Raw genomic sequence first — 18,777 nt, 5'->3', positions numbered from 1 at the left:
AAAATATAAAAAATAAAGATATTATGTTCACCTATAACAAAAAATAAATATTAAAAAACGATCCATATAAAGTTCACATTTGTACCCTCTATCTCCAACCCACAGCATAAACCTGGCTATTATACTTTCCAGACTCAACTCAAACATCACTTCTTCCCAGAAGCCTTCCATTGTACTTCTCCCTTCCTCCTGGAATTAGGTACTTCACAAACAGCTTATCTGCAGTACAATTATTCATTCTGGATCATAAGGTCCAATTCATAGGGTCCTAATTGTAGAGCTACATAGTGGACGTTCAATATAGGATTGTTGACTGAATGAATGAGGGAATCCCCTTTTTTGTTCCAAAGCCCTGCCTCTCCCCCTAGGCCCTGGTGTCTTCCACCTGGGCACTTTACAATTAAGCCAGGTCTCTGGCTGTCCTCCTTTCTGATCTGCTGTGTTGCTCTGGTCTTCCTGGGAAGCTCTGCCCTCATCCAAAGGCAGAACTGGATTCAAGTGATTTCCAGAAGCAGAGGAAATTCCTAGGCCTCCCTCCCCATCTTACTGTTTGGAGGGACAGCAAGAGTTAACTAGTCATTTGGCTTGGAAAGGATGAAGAGAGGAAGAGGGCCTTGGCACTGGGGGAGGTCACTCAGCCCGCCCTCCCTGAGTCAATGGCAACCTCTGACATCAGCAACAGTTATATGCCTCGGTGCTCCAGCCTCCCCACACCACCTCCTCCTTCCTCAGAATGACCATAATTCTTCACAGGATGGCAACAGCAGGGCCTTGAACATTATCTGCGTGGCCTATTCCATAACCCCCTTCCCACTCCCCACCACCTCCCCTGACGGAAGGCAAACGTGTGCATGAGGCTGCACGTGTACTGAGTGGTGAATAGAGAGAAGCTGGGGATATTGGCCCTCCAGCCTGCCCAGCAAACTCTCTGCATCTTTCCTTCGAAAGGCAGACAGCCTGAGACCAAGATGGAGACAAACAGCTTCCCTGAAACTCTTCAAGGAAACAATGCCTCCAAGGCAGGTTTCCTAAATCAAAAGATGCACTTGGGGCTGGGGCTATAGCTCAGTTGGCAGAGTGTTTGCCTCACACGCAGGACAGATGCACCTGTGCTGCTAGCTGCTTCCCCAATTGGTCACTTAACAGAGAAGCAATAATCCACTCTTTGTCTGCCCTGGAGCTGAGTGCTAGGACCAGGGGCAGGATCTGAGTGGGGAAGTGGACATGGTGCCTGCCTCTGGGATAACAGTTCCACAGAGAAAACAAGCAAACAATGATGTCTCAGAGTCATTCCCTCCTGTGGTGTGCACCACAGGAATGAGCCATTCTTGAAGGTTGGGGTGCTTAAAGGAGGCTTAGCAGAGGAGGAGGGGCTGCAATGGGCCTTGAGGAATGGGGTGGGTGCTGCCAGCCAGCCACTGCTCATAGGACCTCTCCTACCACTTCACCAGAGTTGAAATCTGGGCAGATCTTGCCTTATCGTTCTCTACAGTAAGGCACACGGAGAGAGTAGATCTACTGGAGCTGCTGCTTCTGCTTTTAGGCTCTCTCCTGCCTCTGAGCAGTGGTGACAGGATATAGAACTCTCTCAAGGGAGGCAGGGCCTAAGCCAGGGGCAAATCTAGTGTGAGTCTTTCTATTCACAGTATTCTTACCAGGTGAATCTGGCTTAATAGCAGCTTTAAGGTCACCCTTGAAGGGAAAAGATTTTATCAGCAGCATACAGGCTTGGAGGGAATCTCCCTCACTGTGCTGAGTGATGGTGTGTGGCCCAGCAGAGGCAACTTGGAGGTCCCATGAGTCCTTGCTTAGCATCACAGTCCCCCAAAAATGTTTATGAAAACTGGGACAAACAACCCATCTTTCTGCACATTCCAAGCCACACAGCCTCAGCTGCTCAGGGGAAGCATGAGAAAGGGGGCAGGGTGTGGCCCAGGTGCAGGTTACTCTCTGCTTTGGGAACTTACACGCTGAATCCCCCACTCAGCCCAAGGTGTCATTCTTGCTCTAGCATAACTCAGAATAGGGATGGCAGAGGTGGGAACTATCAATGGATAAACAAAAAAATGAACAGCTGAATGCAGGAGGGGGCCACAGGAGGAAGCATGTACAGATGTTCAAAGGCTGGAGGACTTGGGTTATGCTCTCAGTCCTGCTGCTGGCCAGCTGTTTGACCTTGCACAAGTCATTTCCGCCCTCTGGACACAAACTTCTCATCTGTAAGAACAGGAGTCTAGTCTCCAGCAGCTTTGACTTGTGCTGTTCTCTTCGAAGATTCCCGGGTCCACTCTCTCAGTGTTTCTCAAAGTGCAGTGGGCAGTCCACCAAATACCTGTACTACAATTGCCAGGGCACATTTTTTTTGCCTCAATTCCAGACCTATTGAATTGCGAGTCAGAGGGGCTTCACAGAACTTTTAAAAACTTTTGAGCACTGTGTGTCCTATTGTAAGTTGCCCCATCTCAACCACCTGTTTTCCCTTCCATCCACTGAATCTGGCACCAATCTCTCCACTCCCTTTTGCGTACTCTACTCCCCCCCAACGCTCCCCAGCAATGACCAGAGCAGCAGCATGAGGCAATCGCTGTATCCTTGACCCTGTCCTCTGCACAGTGAGTGATGGCTTTTTCTTATCTCCTGATGTTGAAGCACAACCTTCAGCTGGAGGCATTTAAGGTGCAGAACAAATGGTCCAGGCTGCAGCTGCCGGACGGACCCAGAGGTGGAGGAACAAAAAGCCACCTTTGAGAGCAGAGGTGGCAGCAGCATCAGCACTGCTACATCTGCCAGAAAACAATGCTACTAGCAACTTTCAAACTGTGTGCTGGAAGCTCCTACAGATACATGCGCAACATGAAGGGTGAGTCCCCAGGGGCAGAAGGCATAAGGCGCCTACCAGAAACTCTCAGGCAACTTGGTTTAGTTAGAAAAATAATGGAGAGGGGCATGGAGAGGGAGAAAGACCACCAAGGCTCTGATCCCAGTTGTGCCTCTTACTGAGTGAGACTGGGCAAATTTCTTCCCCCTCTAGACCTGTTGTCCCACCTGAAGAATTGGACTAGATGTCCTGCCCAGATTCTGTAATTTCTAGTTTTCTCTCCAGGGCTCTCATTGTTCTTGAACTACTTTTGTTTTTTCCTTGCTGGTACTAGGCATTGAAGCCAGGGCCTCAAACATGCTAAGCAGTATACTGAATTACATCCTCAGCACCACCCCACCCCACCCCCCGCTTTTTAATTGAAACTAGGTCTTACTAAATTGCCCAAGCCAGCCTCAAACTCGCAATTCTTCTGCCTCAGCCTCCCAAACAGCGGGGATTATTGGCGTGCACTTATGCAACTAACTTCAACTATTCCTGACTATGCCTTCCTTCTGGCTTATATCAAGGGTACCAGAAAAGTCTTGGCCACAGTGGTAGAGGCAGAAATAAATCTTGATTCCAGCAAGCAATGTTGGTAAGCCTGAGACTCTATCAGGGAAGGGGCATGAGAAGAAAAAGGGGAGTAAAACAGCAGAAGAGTGAGGTAAAGAGAGAAGTTGGAAGGGATGGGGGAGGTCATGTCAGTCTTGTTATCATTATACAGCCAGGAAGAACCAAACAAACAAAATTAAAAATCCCCTGCTGCCATGGAAAGTCACACAAGCCTATGTAGAGGAGACCTTTCAAATTATCCTAGGTTGAATTAGGTTGGAAACTGCTTAAAAGCCCTGCAGCCCAAAGTGGGGCTGCCCTCACTAAATTGACTGGATTTACCTGGCTCACAATCTGGTGGCACCCAAAGCAGCATCCTCATGAAAAGGGTCCTATCTGCTAGTAAGTACACAGACATCAGATATGAAGGGACCTTCGAGTTTTTTGTTTTTGTTTTTTTTTCCAAGTACCAGGGATTGAACTCAGGGGCACTCAACCACTGAGCTACATCCCTAGCCCTATTTTGTATTTTGAGACAGGGTCTGAGTTGCTTAGTGCCTTGCTTTTTTTTTTTTTTTTTTTAATATTTTTTAGTTGTAGATGGACAGAATACATTTATTTATGTGGTGCTGAGGAGCGAACCTAAGACCTCACACATGCTAGTTTGAGTGCTCTACCACTGAGCCACAACCCAGCCCCATTAGTGCCTTGCTTTTTGCTGAGGCTGGCTTTGAACTCGAGATCCTCCCGTCTCAGCCTCCTGAGCCACTGGGATTATAGGCGGGAATCACCACACCTGGCCAGGGGATGGGTTTCTTGTATTCTCCTGTAGCTGGATTTTTCTGATTAAACAAATATTCTCCAGATGCTCTGGTATATAGCCCGTCTTGACAAGGCCAAGCTTGACTACCCCAGATGGAAAGTAGATTTCTGGGCCCTGAAAGTGCCTGAAGTATAATTACTGAATTAGGCATTGAAGACCTGGTCCTAGTTCAGTTCTCTACTAGGAATCTGTTTCTGATCAAGTCACTCGATCTCCAAGACAATTTCATTGTCTGTGACAAATGGAGGGTCGGGGTGGAATGATGCCTCCCGAAGGGGCTTTCCAGGTCCTTGGCAACAATATCCTTCCCTCCCTGTAGGGCTGAGACACCAAGCTGCTCTGGCCATTGGCCAAGAACTGAGGAGAACACTGGGGAACCCTACCCCCAATGTGTGGATTAACCAAGTTCGGCGTCGGAGTTCTCTGCTTGGTAAGTGCTGAGGCTCCTGGGCTTCTGTCAGTGGAAGAGGCCCCCCAAGGTGAAAATGTGCATGGGGCTCTGATGCCCTCCTATCCTTTCCCACTATGAGAGAATATTCCCATCCTGGAGTTCCTCAAGACCAGTTCACCTGCTGGTCACCAGATGGGACCCTCTGGCTTTAGTCTTGGTTCTTCAGTGGAAAAAGCACATCCAGAAATCAAAAGGATGCTAACTTGGTGGGAGGCTGGGACACTGAAAGGATTCTTCCCCCGCCCTTGGCTGTATATCCAGGTTCTTGTTTGGAAGAGATAAGTGACCAAGAGCTGGCCTATATCCAGCAGGGAGAGGAAGCCATGCAGAAGGCCCTGGGCATTCTCAGCAACCAGGAGGGTTGGAAGAAGGAAACCCAGCAGGTAAGGGTGGTTTTGCAGTTCCTTATTGTTTCACTATAAGTGAAACAATTGTTCACTATTGTTTCACTGGGGCCACCGCTCCCAGGTTTCCTGTTTCATGCAATAGTTACTGGGCAGTAAGTAGTTTTGAGATTTCTCCTTTTCCAAGAATGTCCTTAGATAACTTTCTCTCCTCATAATACTCATTTTTTGAAACATTATCCTTATATTCTTAGCTACCCTCCAAATACATATACACCCATTTAGAAAAACCATGCCGCGGGGACTGGCTGTGCATTAGAGGACATATCACCCAGCATCAGAATCTTTAATGTTAATGAGCTTGCAGGGATAATGTGGTCTGGACTAGCTGTCTGGAGTTCTCTGCTCTGAGCACAGCACCCTAACTGGAAGCCAGTCAGTAACAAGGCTTGTGTTAAAGTCCAGTGGCTCTATCACTGGAGACCTTGGTGGCTTTATCTTAAGCAAAAGCTTACATGCTGCCCATTACTCAAGGTTCAGGTGAAACCTCTCCTTGCTCAAGTTCTCAGAATAATGTAGATAATAGGCTAATAGATTGGGAGTCAAGAAACCTGGGATCAGGATGGAGTTGTGGCCTAGTGGTAGAGCACTTGCCTGGCATGTGTGAGGCCCTGGGTTTGATCCTTAGCACCGTGTATGAATAAATAAACGAAATACAAGATCCACTTAACTAAAAAAAAAAAAAAAGAAAGAAAGAAAAAGAAACCTGGGATCTGCTGGACCCCATGGTACATGCCTATAATCTCAGCAATTCAAGAGGCCAAAGCAGGAGTATTTCAAGTTTGCGGCCAGCCTCAGCACCTTAGCAATACCTCCAACAATTTAGCAAGACCCGCTCTCAAAATGAGAAGGATTGGGAATGCAACTCAGTGGTAAAGAATTCCTGGGTTCAACACCCGGTACAAGAGGGGAAAAAAAAAAAAGAAGAAGAAACCTGAGGTCTGGGATCTAGGCTCAGCACTACTCTTAGCAGCTAGGGGTTCACTGACCTCTGGCCCCGCATCGTTCTGGTGTGAAAACAAGATACTTAACTTATGAAAAATTGACCACTTCAGTTTTCATCAGGGTTGGTAGATTCAAATATTGGGAAGTCACACTGTCATTGTAAGGATTGAACCATCAGACCACTGAATTTGGTTTCAAATATTTTGAGATTCAAATCTCAGGTATATAATTTGCTATTTAACCATGGGCAACTTTCTTAAATCTGTTTTGATATTTACATTGTGTAATGACTAAACCAAGCTAACATCTAAAACAAGATATTGAACTAAAAAATCTGAAAATCCCACTCAAAACTGCATATATATGGCTGGCCATAGACTTTTCCCACTCCTAGGTCTTTCAGGATCTTTGAGCTTCTGAAGTCAATTGGACCTAGCCAACATTCACTTCCATCTCAAAAAAAAAAAAAAAAAAAAGGGTCAACTAATCACTGTGGTGCATACTTATAATTCCAGCAACTAGGGAGGAGAATCACAAGTTAGAAATCTGCCTCAGAAACTTAGCCAGGCCCTAAGCAACTTAAGACCCTGTCTCAAAAAAAAAAAAAAAAATTCGGTGCTGAGGTGTGGCTCAACGGTAGAACATTAGCCTAGCACGTGCAAGGCCCTGGGTTTGATCCTTAGTGCTACATAAAAATAAAGGTATTGTGTCCAACTCCGACTTAAAAAAAAAAAAAAAAAAAAAAACATAGATGAGGGTGTAACTTAGTGGTACAGTCCTGGGCTGTTTCCAGTACCAAAAAAGAAGAGGGAAGAGGGCTGCAGGCAGGCAGGCAACCTGTTCCAGCCTTCGGCAGTTGTGTAGTTTGTGGAACCAGGGATTATATCTTTATCCAGGCCAGATAGCAGTCCAGGTAGGTATCCTTGCGCTTAGCTTGGACTTCCTTTTGCTGATCTCCCTTCCTTGCCTGATATAATTTGCGACTTAGGCTCTAACCTCTACCTACTTTCTCTGGCAGGCAAATGGAGACAAAGTGTTGAGTAAGGTGGTTCCAGATGTAGGCAAGGTGTTCCGGCTGGAGGTGATAGTGGACCAACCCATGGAGAGGCTCTATGAAGAACTTGTGGAACGCATGGAAGCAACGGGAGAATGGAATCCAAATGTCAAGGAGATCAAGGTGAGGGAAACCCAGGTGTGGGTGGCAGGGACCTAATAGGGCCCAGTCTGAAATGTGGGCCAAAAAGGGTTCCCAAGCTGTGGGTGGTGCTTAGCCTCAGCTCTAGCTAATTAATGATTCTGGTTCCCTTATGGATTGGTAGGTCTTGCAGAAGATTGGAAAAGATACAGTTATTACCCATGAGTTGGCAGCAGAAGCAGCAGGAAACCTCGTGGGGCCCCGTGACTTTGTGAATGTGCGTTGTGCCAAACGCAGAGGCTCTACCTGTGTTCTAGCTGGCATAGCCACACACTTTGGGGAGATGCCTGAGCAGAAAGGTATTATCAGGTAATACTAGCAGTAGCCTCAAAATCCTTTCCTCTGGCTGGGGATGTAGCTTAGTGGGTAGAGTGCTAGTCTGGCAAGCACAAGGCTCTGAGTTGAATCCCCAGCACTGCAAAAACAAACACATCCAAAATTCCTTTCCCTTTTACACAGGCTGATGGGCATTCACTTTAATATGTGATGGTCTGAAACCCCACAATTCCAAGAAACTAATCCTTGGTCCCCAACCTCAATTTCCTTTTATAAGATTCTCAGAGAGAAAAAGACAAGATTGGCCCTATGTCAACAGCTAACCAAACTTTCCGGTCTCTGAACCTTAATATAATATTTTCCAAAGCAAGGGGTAAGACTGAGGTTCAGCTGGTATTCTAAAGTATGTAGGTACTGGAGGTTAAAATATTGAAATAATTCACACCCCAAAGAACACCATAGACACCTGAATTTCTTAATGGTACTACCACCCTGCATTCTTTCCTTGACCTCCCTGCAGTCTAGCAACCAAAGGGCACAATAGGAGGCCTCCAGGTTCTGCTTCAGCTACAACCAACAACTTGTTCTAAAGAGTTAGTAACCACATCAACTGTTAAGTCAGTACCCTTGGAGAAGGGTATTTCCTGCTAAGAATTAGAAAAAAAGACAAGGTACTCCAGAAATGGGACTAGTATAGTCAGCATAAGAAAGAACTGATCCATCTCCTGACTGACTTTTCATTTACCAGAGCTGAACAAGGTCCCACTTGCATGGTGCTTCATCCGCTGGCTGGAAGTCCCTCCAAGACCAAACTCACCTGGCTGCTCAGTATTGACCTCAAGGTGAGGGGTATGGGAGTTGACTCAGGGCTAGAGATAGTAAGGAAAGTGAGCTCTTCCCACTCTCATATAATAACAGAAAGAAGCCTCTTCCATTTTTGATAGTACAGTTGCTTAGGACGGGACTTGAGTGATGGCCTATATGCTATCCCACCATCTCAAAAATCTGCAGTGGCTGACACTTATCAAATTTCAATTGTATAGTAACATAATTTTAGAGAAGGAAACTTAGGCAGGGCATAGGGCATAGTGACACACACCTATAATCCCAGCAACTCAGGAGGCTGAGGTAAGAGGATTGCAAGTTCAAGGCCAGCCTCAGCAACTTAGTGAGGTCCTAAGCAACTTAGCAAGACCCTGTATCAAAAAAATAAAACTGTTGGGAAGACAGAACTTAATATCTGTCTTGACAGCAAATCCTGTGCTTCTGACACTGTGATGACAATAAGGCAGCAAAGCAGTCCATCCTTTGACCCTGGTCATTTCCAAGGTTAAACTTGTAGACAAAGTTGGAAGATGAAGTTCCAGGCAGCCCATGTGTGTGATAGAGTGCAAGGTGTCTGGAATAGCACACCACCCAGAAGATGACCAAATTCTCTTTTATCTTCTCCAGGGGTGGCTGCCAAAGAGTATCATCAACCAAGTCTTATCACAGACCCAGATGGATTTTGCCTATCACCTGCGCAAACGACTGGAGTCCACCTCTGCCTCTGAAGCCCGGTGTTAAATACCAGCATGCTGTTCCAGTATGTGTTTCTGCCTTGGCTTGCACACGGATCAGGAAAATTTCTGCTGAAAGTCTGCAAGTCTGTTTAAGATCTTCATCTGGCAATAACAGAGGGGGTGGAAGAGTATAACACTACGACTCAAACTGGTAAAAGTTTTACAAAGCAGCCAGGCGCAGTGACACTTGTCTGTAATCCCAGGGACTCGAAAGGCTGAGGCAGGAGGATCTGAGTTTGAGCAAGCCTCTGCAATTTAGTGAGATCTTATCTCAAAATAAAAAATAAAAGGGTTGGGGAATGTAGCTCAGTGGTTGAGAGCCCATGGGTTTAATGCCCAGGACCACCACCACCAAAAAAACAAAAAAAAATTAGAAATCAGATGAGTCTCTATGATAAAGAAGAAACTTCTAACTCTATTTACTGATTAGCTGTGAAAAAAGAAGGTTCCCAAGAAAGATACTTGAGCCCTTATACACACACCTAAAAATATCTGTGAATCCTACTGGCTGGTATGGATGTGGGAGCTGCTAAATTAGGGACTGGTTTTATGGGCTCAAGAACTCCATTCCCTGCAGGAGTGTGTGAACAATGCAGAGCCCTACACATGGGCTCTTTGCTCTTCCACCAACAAGGCACAGGGATACACCAAAGAATAAGCAATTCACCACAGAAGGTATCTTCCAGAAGTATATTCCCAGTTTCCTCAATGGAAAAATATAAAACTAATAATGAGACTGGTTTCCCTACTTATTTCATATGTACCAGTCAGAATAAAGAATCACAACATGAAAACTTCAGTCTGTACTCGTTTTAAAGTTCTATTCTATAAAAAGTAGATTACAACTTGATATTATAAGAGTCCAGGACAAAGACTTTAAATTAAACTAAATCTCATTAAAAGGAAAGAAACTACAGGGGATTTAGATAATTTGATAATTTTGTTACCAGAATTTTTCATTAAAATTTAATTTTCATGGAAGAAGGGGTAACATGGTGATAGAAAATTCCCTTTTCCAGGATTTAGAGGAATTACTTTTTTTAATAAATATTTTATTAGTTGTTGGTGGACCTTTATTTATTTATTTTTATGTGGTGCTGAGAATTGAGCCCAGTGCCTCATATATGCCAGGCAAGCACTCTACCAATGAGCCACAACCCAGCCCCAAAGAGAGAAATTATAAACTGAGGGGTTGGGGGTGTAGCTCAGTGGTAGTGTGTTCGTCTAGCATGTGTGAGGCACTGGGTTTGATACTCAGCACCACATAAAAATAAATTAAATAAAGGCATTGTGTCCATCTACAAAAAACAAAACAAAAAACTGAAATAGGACTATCTTATTACATATAAATAGAGTGAAAAACCAACCATTACCACCTAAAGCATTTCCATCTAGGTTTAATAGCATGGATGACTTGCACCATCTGGAAATAGAGATTTAGTTTATTTATTAAACAAAATAGCAGCAGTGGGAACACTAGTATTTATTGAGGTATTAAAATTTAACAACTGATATTTATTATAATTTATTCTGATTGTTTCTTAGTCCATTTTTGGCATAGATGAAATTGCTGTTTATCCAGGAGCTTTAAAGAGGGAGGACAATTGTAGAGGAGTATTTCTACAATACAGTCTCTCACCACCAACCAAGAGAAAACAGTTACTTGCTTAAAGATATGCTGAAACAATATGGGCACTGGTTTCAAGAGAATAGATGGACAGTAAAGAAATGAGCTTTCAACAAACACCATGGTTTTAAAATGGATTACAGTTTGTTCTTTCAAACAATGTAACTATGTCTTTGTGATGTCTAGGGAAAGATTTTCCCACTTAAATTTACATTGAAATAAAATAAGTTGTCACTGATATGATTGTGAACTATGTGAAACAAAACAGATGAGTAGTCATTGAAGCCTTCAAATGAACTCATGTTAATTTGAAGACAGGGCCAGTGGTGGTGGTACATGTCAGTAATCCCAGCTACTCAAGAAGCTGAGATGAGAGGATCACAATTTAAAGGTCAGCCTCAGCAGTTCAGACTCTGTCACAAAATAAAAAATGCAAAAGGCTGGGGATGTAATTCAGTGGTAAAGTGCCCGCGCAATCTCAAACCCCAGTACCAAAAAAAAAAAAAAAGCAAAAAAAGCATGCACCATGCACACACACACACACCACAAACTCTTTTGAATATGAAGTATTAATAAGAAATTCACTATTTCTATAATCTCCAATTTATGAAAGTCAAATATACAAAAACCTAATCTTAAAATTTAGAAGAGTGGGTGTATAACTTATATATGGTCATATATTACAAAAACTTTACCTCTAGCTTCCTCTAAATAATATCACCCTCAGTTTCTTAGAGTCCTTCAAACTCTGATGATCTAAAAACTTTATAACCAGATCTGTCCTTTTAAGACCAAACTGATAAAATCTGATAGGCTGAGACCCCAGCCTATAACCATACTGACTCTGTGTTAGGTTTCCTGTTAAGATACAGAATGGACAAAACAAAAAACCTGTGTGATTCATTAGAAGACAAATATGTTTAGTCAACGTCACTGTGTTAAGATATCAATACTCATTTGAAACTTAGGGAATTTCTTTCTTATTTATTTATTTACAGTACCAGGGATCGAACCCAGGGACACTTAGCCACTGAGCCACATTCCCAGACCTTTTTATTTTGAGACAGAGTCTAAGTTGCTTAGGGTCTCATCAATTTGCTGAGGTTGGCTTTGAACTTGCCATCCTCCTTCCTCAGCCTCCGGAGAGTTGCTAGGATCATAGGTGTGCACCACTGTGCCTGGCAACTTGGGGAATTTCTTAACAGGGAAATAAAAAGATATTCAGAAAAGCAAGAGTCATGATACATGGTGATGCTGTGGCAACATATCACCTATGTCCTAGTGAACAGCTCTATTTGATAATCTAGGTTGAAATTCACATGCATCAGTCTTTGGGAAATCCTGGGAACTACATTTGCTACAACACTGACATGTTTAAAAAGACGGGTCAGTTGCAGGGGTACATGTCAGTAATCCCAGCTACTCAAGAGGCTGAAATGAGAGGATCACAACTTAAAGGTCAGCCTTAGCAGTTCAGACTCTTGTCACAAAATAAGAAATGTAAAAGGCTGGGGATGTAACTCAGTGATAAAGTGCCCTCGCATTCAAACCCTGGTACCACCACCACCACCACCACCAAAACACACACACACACACACACACACACAGATACCCAAAGGAAGACTCATTCTTATCTTTTAGCTTTAAGGAGTTTAAAAACTGCACTTTTTTAGGAATGAAGATAAGGCAGGAAAAAAACCTGCACATATCAACATCATGTTCAAAAAGTTTGTTTTATGATGGTGCTGGGGACTGAACCCAGGGCCTTGTGCATGTGAGGCAAGCACTCTACCACGTGAGTCATATCCCCAGCCCCCAATATCATGTTCAAAAAGAAGAGCTGGAGGGGGGATTTTTACAGACCTTGTAAACTCCTATTCACCCCAAGATTATAATTTTAATAGGACAAAGGGGAGACTTGATTTGGCTGTTGAGAATAGGAGCAGCAATAGAAGAAGGATTGAGATATAAATCAGAAACCCAACTCTTCCTTCCAGTACTGGCTCCCCTTCCTAACATTACCCACATTTCTGACATTGTCACAGAGAGGAACCCAACCTGAAGGGAAGCCAAGTACCTCACAAACCTGGAAACAAGTTTTATTGGGGAATAGTTCTAATTGTGCTAAAGCTGCAGGCAAGTTTATTTCAACATTACAGTTCTAGAGACCCAGGAGTTTCAGAGATCCCAGTATTGAAAAAGTTATTTCAAAATTAATAACCAAACCCACACCAAAAGGAAATAGCTTTTAGATTGGTTTGAAATATACAGCCACTGATTTAAGCTCCTCTCATAAACAGGCTCAACATCTCCATGGAAATCAAGTGGGATGGAGTCAATGCCTACAGGAGGAAATGTCTTAAGTTAGCTACTTGGACAAGATTATTATTTACTCCTTAGAAAAAACAGTAAGGTAGTAAGTCCCAGCTGACAGGGATGTGGAAGAGCACCAGTTTTACAGGGAGCTTGTGGGATCCTGGGGTCACAAGTTGTTTATGGCACACAAAACAAGAAGAGTCACTGGAAGTGGGCAGGGAATGTTGAAGGGTAGGGGTCTCCCGCAGCCTACTCAGCCTTTTAACTTGCTGAAAATAGAGGCTGTGTTCTGTAGCATCTTTGGGAAAATATCTGACAGAAAACAAAAATAAAAACCCTGGTCTTATTCCCCAGAAAGTCTGTGTCTGGAAAAAAAGAAGAATGGTCAAGGTTCCCAGGGGGGACTGCGCCTTCCATCCACTTCTGTCTCCACATGATATAAGACATCAGCCAGAGTGTGTTCTACCACAGCACCCCAGCCCATGTCACTCATCTGCAGGAGAAATAAGAAAAAGGGTGATTAAAAGAGCCACAGAAAGAAATAAAGATGCTGAGGATGCATGCACACATTTTACTATTACTTACAGGGTGGTAAGTGAGATCCTTTGGAGGATACTTGAAGCATGGTCCAAAGTTAATGGAAACCTGGAGTGAATTTAATTCAATCAGGCATGGAAAATATAAATAAAATATTGGAAAGTTAATATGATATGGCAAATTTTTCACTTTAAATGTATATACTCAGGGTATTAATGGAACAAATGAGATGCATTAGCATTGCTAAAAGTTATCAATATCCAAATTACATAAAAAATTAGGTGAAAACAGCTGGGTGCACTGGAACACACCCATAATCCCAGACACTGGGAAGGTTGAGGCAGGAGGATTGCAAATTTACCTGAGCAACTCTCAGGAACTTGGCAAGGCTCTGTCTCAAAATAAAAAAATGAAAAGGGCAAGAGATACAACTCAGGGGTAAAGTGTCTCTGGATTCAATCTCTAGGACAAAACAAAACAAAACCTAAGATTTCTTTATTTTATCTTCTTCAAGGATAGCTACCCACAAACAAACAAAAAAAGTAGAAATTTCCATGTTAAGTTTTAAAACAAACTAGTGCTAATGATATAATGATAATCTCTTCATGCTGGATCATCTTTTTTTTTTTTTAAAGTATAATAGCTACTCTAAACTGATTTATGCATGTATAATGGTTTTTGTTTTATTGGGTGAGTACTGGGGTTTTAACCCCGGAGTGCTCTACCAGTAAGCGACATCCCCTGCCCTTTTAATATTTTGTTTAGAGATAGGGTTCTCACTAAATTGCTGAAGCTGGCTTTGAACTCAACAATCCTCTTGCCTTAGCCTCCCAAGCTGGTGGGATTATAGACCACAGTGCCTGGCAACTTATATTCTTTACAATGAAAAAGGATCCCACACAGTGTATTCAAAGGAAAAGTAAAGTACACACTAATTGCATGATGTTTATCTACACAAGCAAATACTTCCTAAAACCTCAAGTGTTTTTGGAACAGTTTTTTAATTTTTGTTTTTTGGTGCTGGGGAATGAAACTAGGGCCTCACACATGCTGGGGAAGTGCTCTATCACTGAAAGCTACATCCCCAGTTATTTTTATTTTCGTTTTGAGACAGGGTCTTGCTAAGTTGCTTACAACCTCACTAAGTTGCTGAGGCTGGCCTCGAATTAATGATCCTCCTGCCTCAGCCTCCTGAGTAGCTGGGATTATATGCATCCAGCTCAATGGCTCTATCATCACAACCTATTGAAAATACTTCCCTCAAATTCTGTTCAGAGGATGAACACACAATACATACCGTGCAGCTCTTGTACAGTGAAATGGCTGGAAAGTAAACTCCTTCAAAAATATCTTTGTAAGCCACACCTTGATTGACACCGTTTTTATAAAATATTATCTGAAATAAGAATCATGGTTTTACTTCAGAACTTAAAAAAAAAAGAACAAACAAAAAAGAACTCACTTGAAGAAGACTTAAGAAGTGCTATTACTGGACTGCCAATAACGTATTCTAAGAATAATATATAGCTTGTATAACAACAATATTTTATATTTATAGAATATTTTAAAACTCAATGTACGCATGCGCTACACTTCAGTGGACTTCAGGTTTCTTATTTTTCTGAATTCCTATGCTACATATACCAAACGGTTGTACTTCCTATTCCTCATTATATTGTGCCTGTAAGTAATCTGTCTTCCATGTAAGTCGTTATTTCTCTGAAACATTTCAAGTTCTTTTTTGTTTTTAAATTTGAAGTTCTCTTAGAAATCTGTCATAGTCTTCAAATACTCATTTTCTTTGTTCTCTCCTACAATTATCTTGAATATGCTCTCTTAACCACCAGGTATATCTCGTTGTCCTTAGATCTCTTAATGGTTTCGTGTGTGTGTGTGTGTGTGTGTGTGTGTGTGTGTGTACACACATATATACCCAGCCCCCACCACCAAAATAAGTGGAACTGTACTCCTTTATACTACTGTCCCAGGTAGCTTCACAGCATTTTTAATGGAAAAATGTTTGTGGCCCAGAATTTTCTTCCACCTGCTCCCCTTACCCTTTTGATTTTTGGCCCTGAAGGCTGGCCCAGGACTGTGCTAGGACTATGAGTAATCATGTCCCCAATCTGTTACCTAGGAAGGGGAGGCAGAGAGAGTTCTAGAGCATTAGCCTGTGGTGCCTCTGTGTCCCACAGGGAGGTCTCCCCCTCTCCTAGCCCATGTTCCTCTGTACCTGATATTTCTGATAAAGAATAAGGACATCTCACTTGCTCCCTTAATTTCCTGTCCTTATCACACCTCTCTTTTCTCTACAGAGTGTTCCTGACAGAATGCTATCACCCCTCTAATAGCTACACCATGGTACCACAGCAAGAGCACAAAGTCAGTAGGCAGGATTGGGCACTTGCTGTGCTGCTGCCTAGATATGTTACCCCCAAATCCCTGTATTCTCCTTTGGGCTTCATCTTTTCACTTTTATCACTAAGGGACAGGTCTCAATCTTCAAGGCCTTATAATTCTTTTTTTTTTTTTTTAATATTTATTTTTTTAGTTTTCGGCGGACACAACATCTTTGTTTGTATGTGGTGCTGAGGATCGAACCCGGGCCGCTCGCATGCTAGGCGAGCGCGCTACCGCTTGAGCCACATCCCCAGCCCAAGGCCTTATAATTCTGATGTTTTTATGACCATGACTCACCTCACTATGGGGTGTCTGCTTTAGGCTCTTCTCTGCTTTATCCACAAAGTCTTTTTCCTCAAAATACAAATAACTTTTGAACTTTATCAAGGCCTTGAAAACCGAGAGGGGGAAAAAAGGCACATTGAAGCATCAGATGCATCATCATGGAGAAAATAAAGTCAGACTCACACAAATAGCACCAACTCCTTGTGCTCTACAACAGAAATTAGAAACATTTGCCATTGAGTTTTGCTAGATATTGAACTACTATGCGTTCATCCGTTGAACTACTTGAACTACTATACCAGCCATCCATTTAAAAAAAAATTTTTTTTTAGCCATTGATGGACCTTTATTTTATTCATTTATTTATATGCAGTGCTGAGAATCGAACCCAGTGCCTCACACATGCTGGGTAAGTGCTCTACCACTGAGCCACACCCCTAGCCCCTCCCATCCATCCATTTTTTGTTAAATATTTTCAAAAGAGGCCACTACTAAGAAAATTTGTGAAGAAACAAATACGTTTAATACACATTCTCACCACAACAAAAATGCATAAAAGAGCGAGCCTAAATTACTTTGTACTGTTTTCCCCAACAATCTCAGTGAAAGAAATAACAATTTTACAGAGCCTGAACTCCTTATTCTATAACATTTTAAGGACCACTTTCTTGCTCCTAGTTTCCTGTTTCTCCCACAGGTGGCCTCTGGGTCACCTCTTTCCAATAGTTGATTTAACTATTCACTCCCAAATATATACATTATTTATTTAATAATTTCTTAGCACATACATGTATTAAGCATGATAAAAAGACTTCATAAATGAGCTGGGTACAGTGGTGCACACCTATAATCCCAGCAACTCAGGAGGCTGAGGCAGGATGATCACAAGTTCAAGACCAGCCTCAACAACTTAGCAAGACTCTGTTTCAAAATAAAAAATAAAAAGGACTGGGATATAGCTCAGTGGTAGAGTACCCCAGGGGGTTCAATGCCCAGTACCAAATAAAAAAAAAAAATCAAAGCTATATAAGCATATAAAATGAAGAGTATCTCTCTCTCACTATGCCTCACTTGAGTTTCCCATGCAAAAAATTTACAACTCCAACTGGGTGTGGTGGCACACGCCTGTAATCCTAGCAGCTTGGGAGGCTGAGACAGGAGAATCGGGAGTTCAAAGCCAGCCTTAGCAGTGGAGAGGTGCTAAGCAACTCAGAGAGACACTGTCCCTAAATGAAATACAAAAATAGGGCTGGAGATGTGGCTCAGTGGTTGAGTACCAAAAAAAAAAAAAAAAAAAAAAAAAGTCATTACTCCAGTGTCCTGGTATTACTCTTTCAGAGACTCTAAAGCATATACGATTATCTCCAAAATTAAAAACACAAACACCAAAAATATACACAAGAAAAACACGCAAAGAAACAAGTCATACAATGCAACAATATTGTAAATTTTGTTGTTTCTTGAGTTTTTCACACTCAATAGTATACACCAGAGAACATTTGTCCCTCAGAACATATGTTGCTTTTAAACAGATCTATAGTATTCTATTGTACAGACATATTACAAATTATTTATTCATTAAAATCAAATGTTCATAATATAAACAAAAAAGTGAATAATTTTAATGATTCCTATAGAATCCACCGAGGCTTTTAACTACAGACCAGGAATTAGTGTGGTGGTATACCTTCCAGGGTTCCAGATGGTAAGACGGGAAATGAGAGTCAGTGGATTATGTAATGCAATTAATAAAATGATATATTGGGCTGCTCATTTTTAGAACAAAGTTAGAGGGCATCTACTACCAAATTTAAAGACTTACTCTAAAGCCATAGTAATTTGGACACTGCAGTACCAGCATAAAATACAATAAATAGATTACTGTAATATAGAGTCTAGAAATAAACCTCTAGTTAATTTCCACTAAAAACACCAAAGAATGGTGCTGGGGTTGTGGGTCAGAGGTAGAGCGGTCACCTAGCATGTGTGAGGTACTGGGTTCGATCCTCAGCACCATATAAAAAATAAAATATTGTGTGTCTATCTATAACGAAAAAATAAATATTAAAAAAACCCACACACCACAGAAATCCAATGAAGAAAGGAAAGAGATTAACAAATGGTGCTGGAATAACTGGATATTCCTATTGGGGGAAAGAAATAACCTTGACTTTCACATTATACATAAAAATGAACTCAAGATAGATTGGTGACCTAAACATAAAAGCATAATGTTTTCAAAGGGTAATATGGGAGAATATTTCGTGACTTGATGGTACCCAAAGATTTGTAGGTCACAGAAAGAAATAGAAGTATAAAAGAAAAATCTGAGAAATTAATCTTCATAAAAACAAAAACTTCAGATACCAGTATAAAAATGAAGATACAGACTAGTAAAAAAATTTTTTTAAAATATCATATCTAGGGGCTGGGGATGTGGCTCAAACGGTAGCGCACTCGCCTGGTGTGCATGCGGCCCGGGTTCGATCCTTAGCACCACATACAAACAAAGATGTCGTGTCCGCCAAAAACTAAAAAAAAAAA

General features: G+C 42.1%; 2 protein-coding genes across 6 annotated transcripts in view; one reads left to right on the top strand and one right to left on the bottom strand.

Moving 5' to 3' along the window:
• Positions 1-1,190: 1,190 nt before the first annotated feature.
• Positions 1,191-10,222, top strand: Star (steroidogenic acute regulatory protein). Its single transcript, XM_015501232.2, has 7 exons — positions 1,191-2,860; positions 4,555-4,665; positions 4,948-5,069; positions 7,054-7,212; positions 7,355-7,539; positions 8,255-8,348; positions 8,959-10,222. Exons 1-7 carry the CDS (start codon positions 2,797-2,799, stop codon positions 9,070-9,072), a joined length of 849 nt encoding a protein of 282 aa, XP_015356718.1. The 5' UTR covers positions 1,191-2,796; the 3' UTR covers positions 9,073-10,222.
• A 270-nt stretch (positions 10,223-10,492) lies between these two features.
• The window catches only part of Ash2l (ASH2 like, histone lysine methyltransferase complex subunit), a 35,066-nt gene continuing 26,781 nt past the window's right edge, over positions 10,493-18,777 (bottom strand). For 4 of the 5 annotated variants that reach the window (XM_048792804.1, XM_015501266.2, XM_048792806.1 and 1 more), the window contains 4 exons: positions 16,246-16,338; positions 14,846-14,944; positions 13,597-13,656; positions 10,493-13,504 (listed from right to left, as the gene is read on the bottom strand). In XM_048792804.1, coding sequence (XP_048648761.1) covers positions 13,397-13,504; positions 13,597-13,656; positions 14,846-14,944; positions 16,246-16,338 — 360 coding nt within the window. In that variant the 3' untranslated portion in view covers positions 10,493-13,396. Of the gene's footprint in view, positions 13,505-13,596; positions 13,657-14,845; positions 14,945-16,245; positions 16,442-18,777 lie in introns of those variants that run through there. The other variant, XM_048792805.1, reaches the window with a different exon arrangement.

Source organism: Marmota marmota, unplaced genomic scaffold (genome assembly GCF_001458135.2).
Source record: "Marmota marmota marmota unplaced genomic scaffold, marMar, whole genome shotgun sequence".
NCBI classification, from domain to species: Eukaryota; Metazoa; Chordata; class Mammalia; order Rodentia; family Sciuridae; genus Marmota; species Marmota marmota.
Note: the sequence above shows the minus strand (reverse complement) of the source record. Positions and strands in the feature narration are given on the sequence as shown.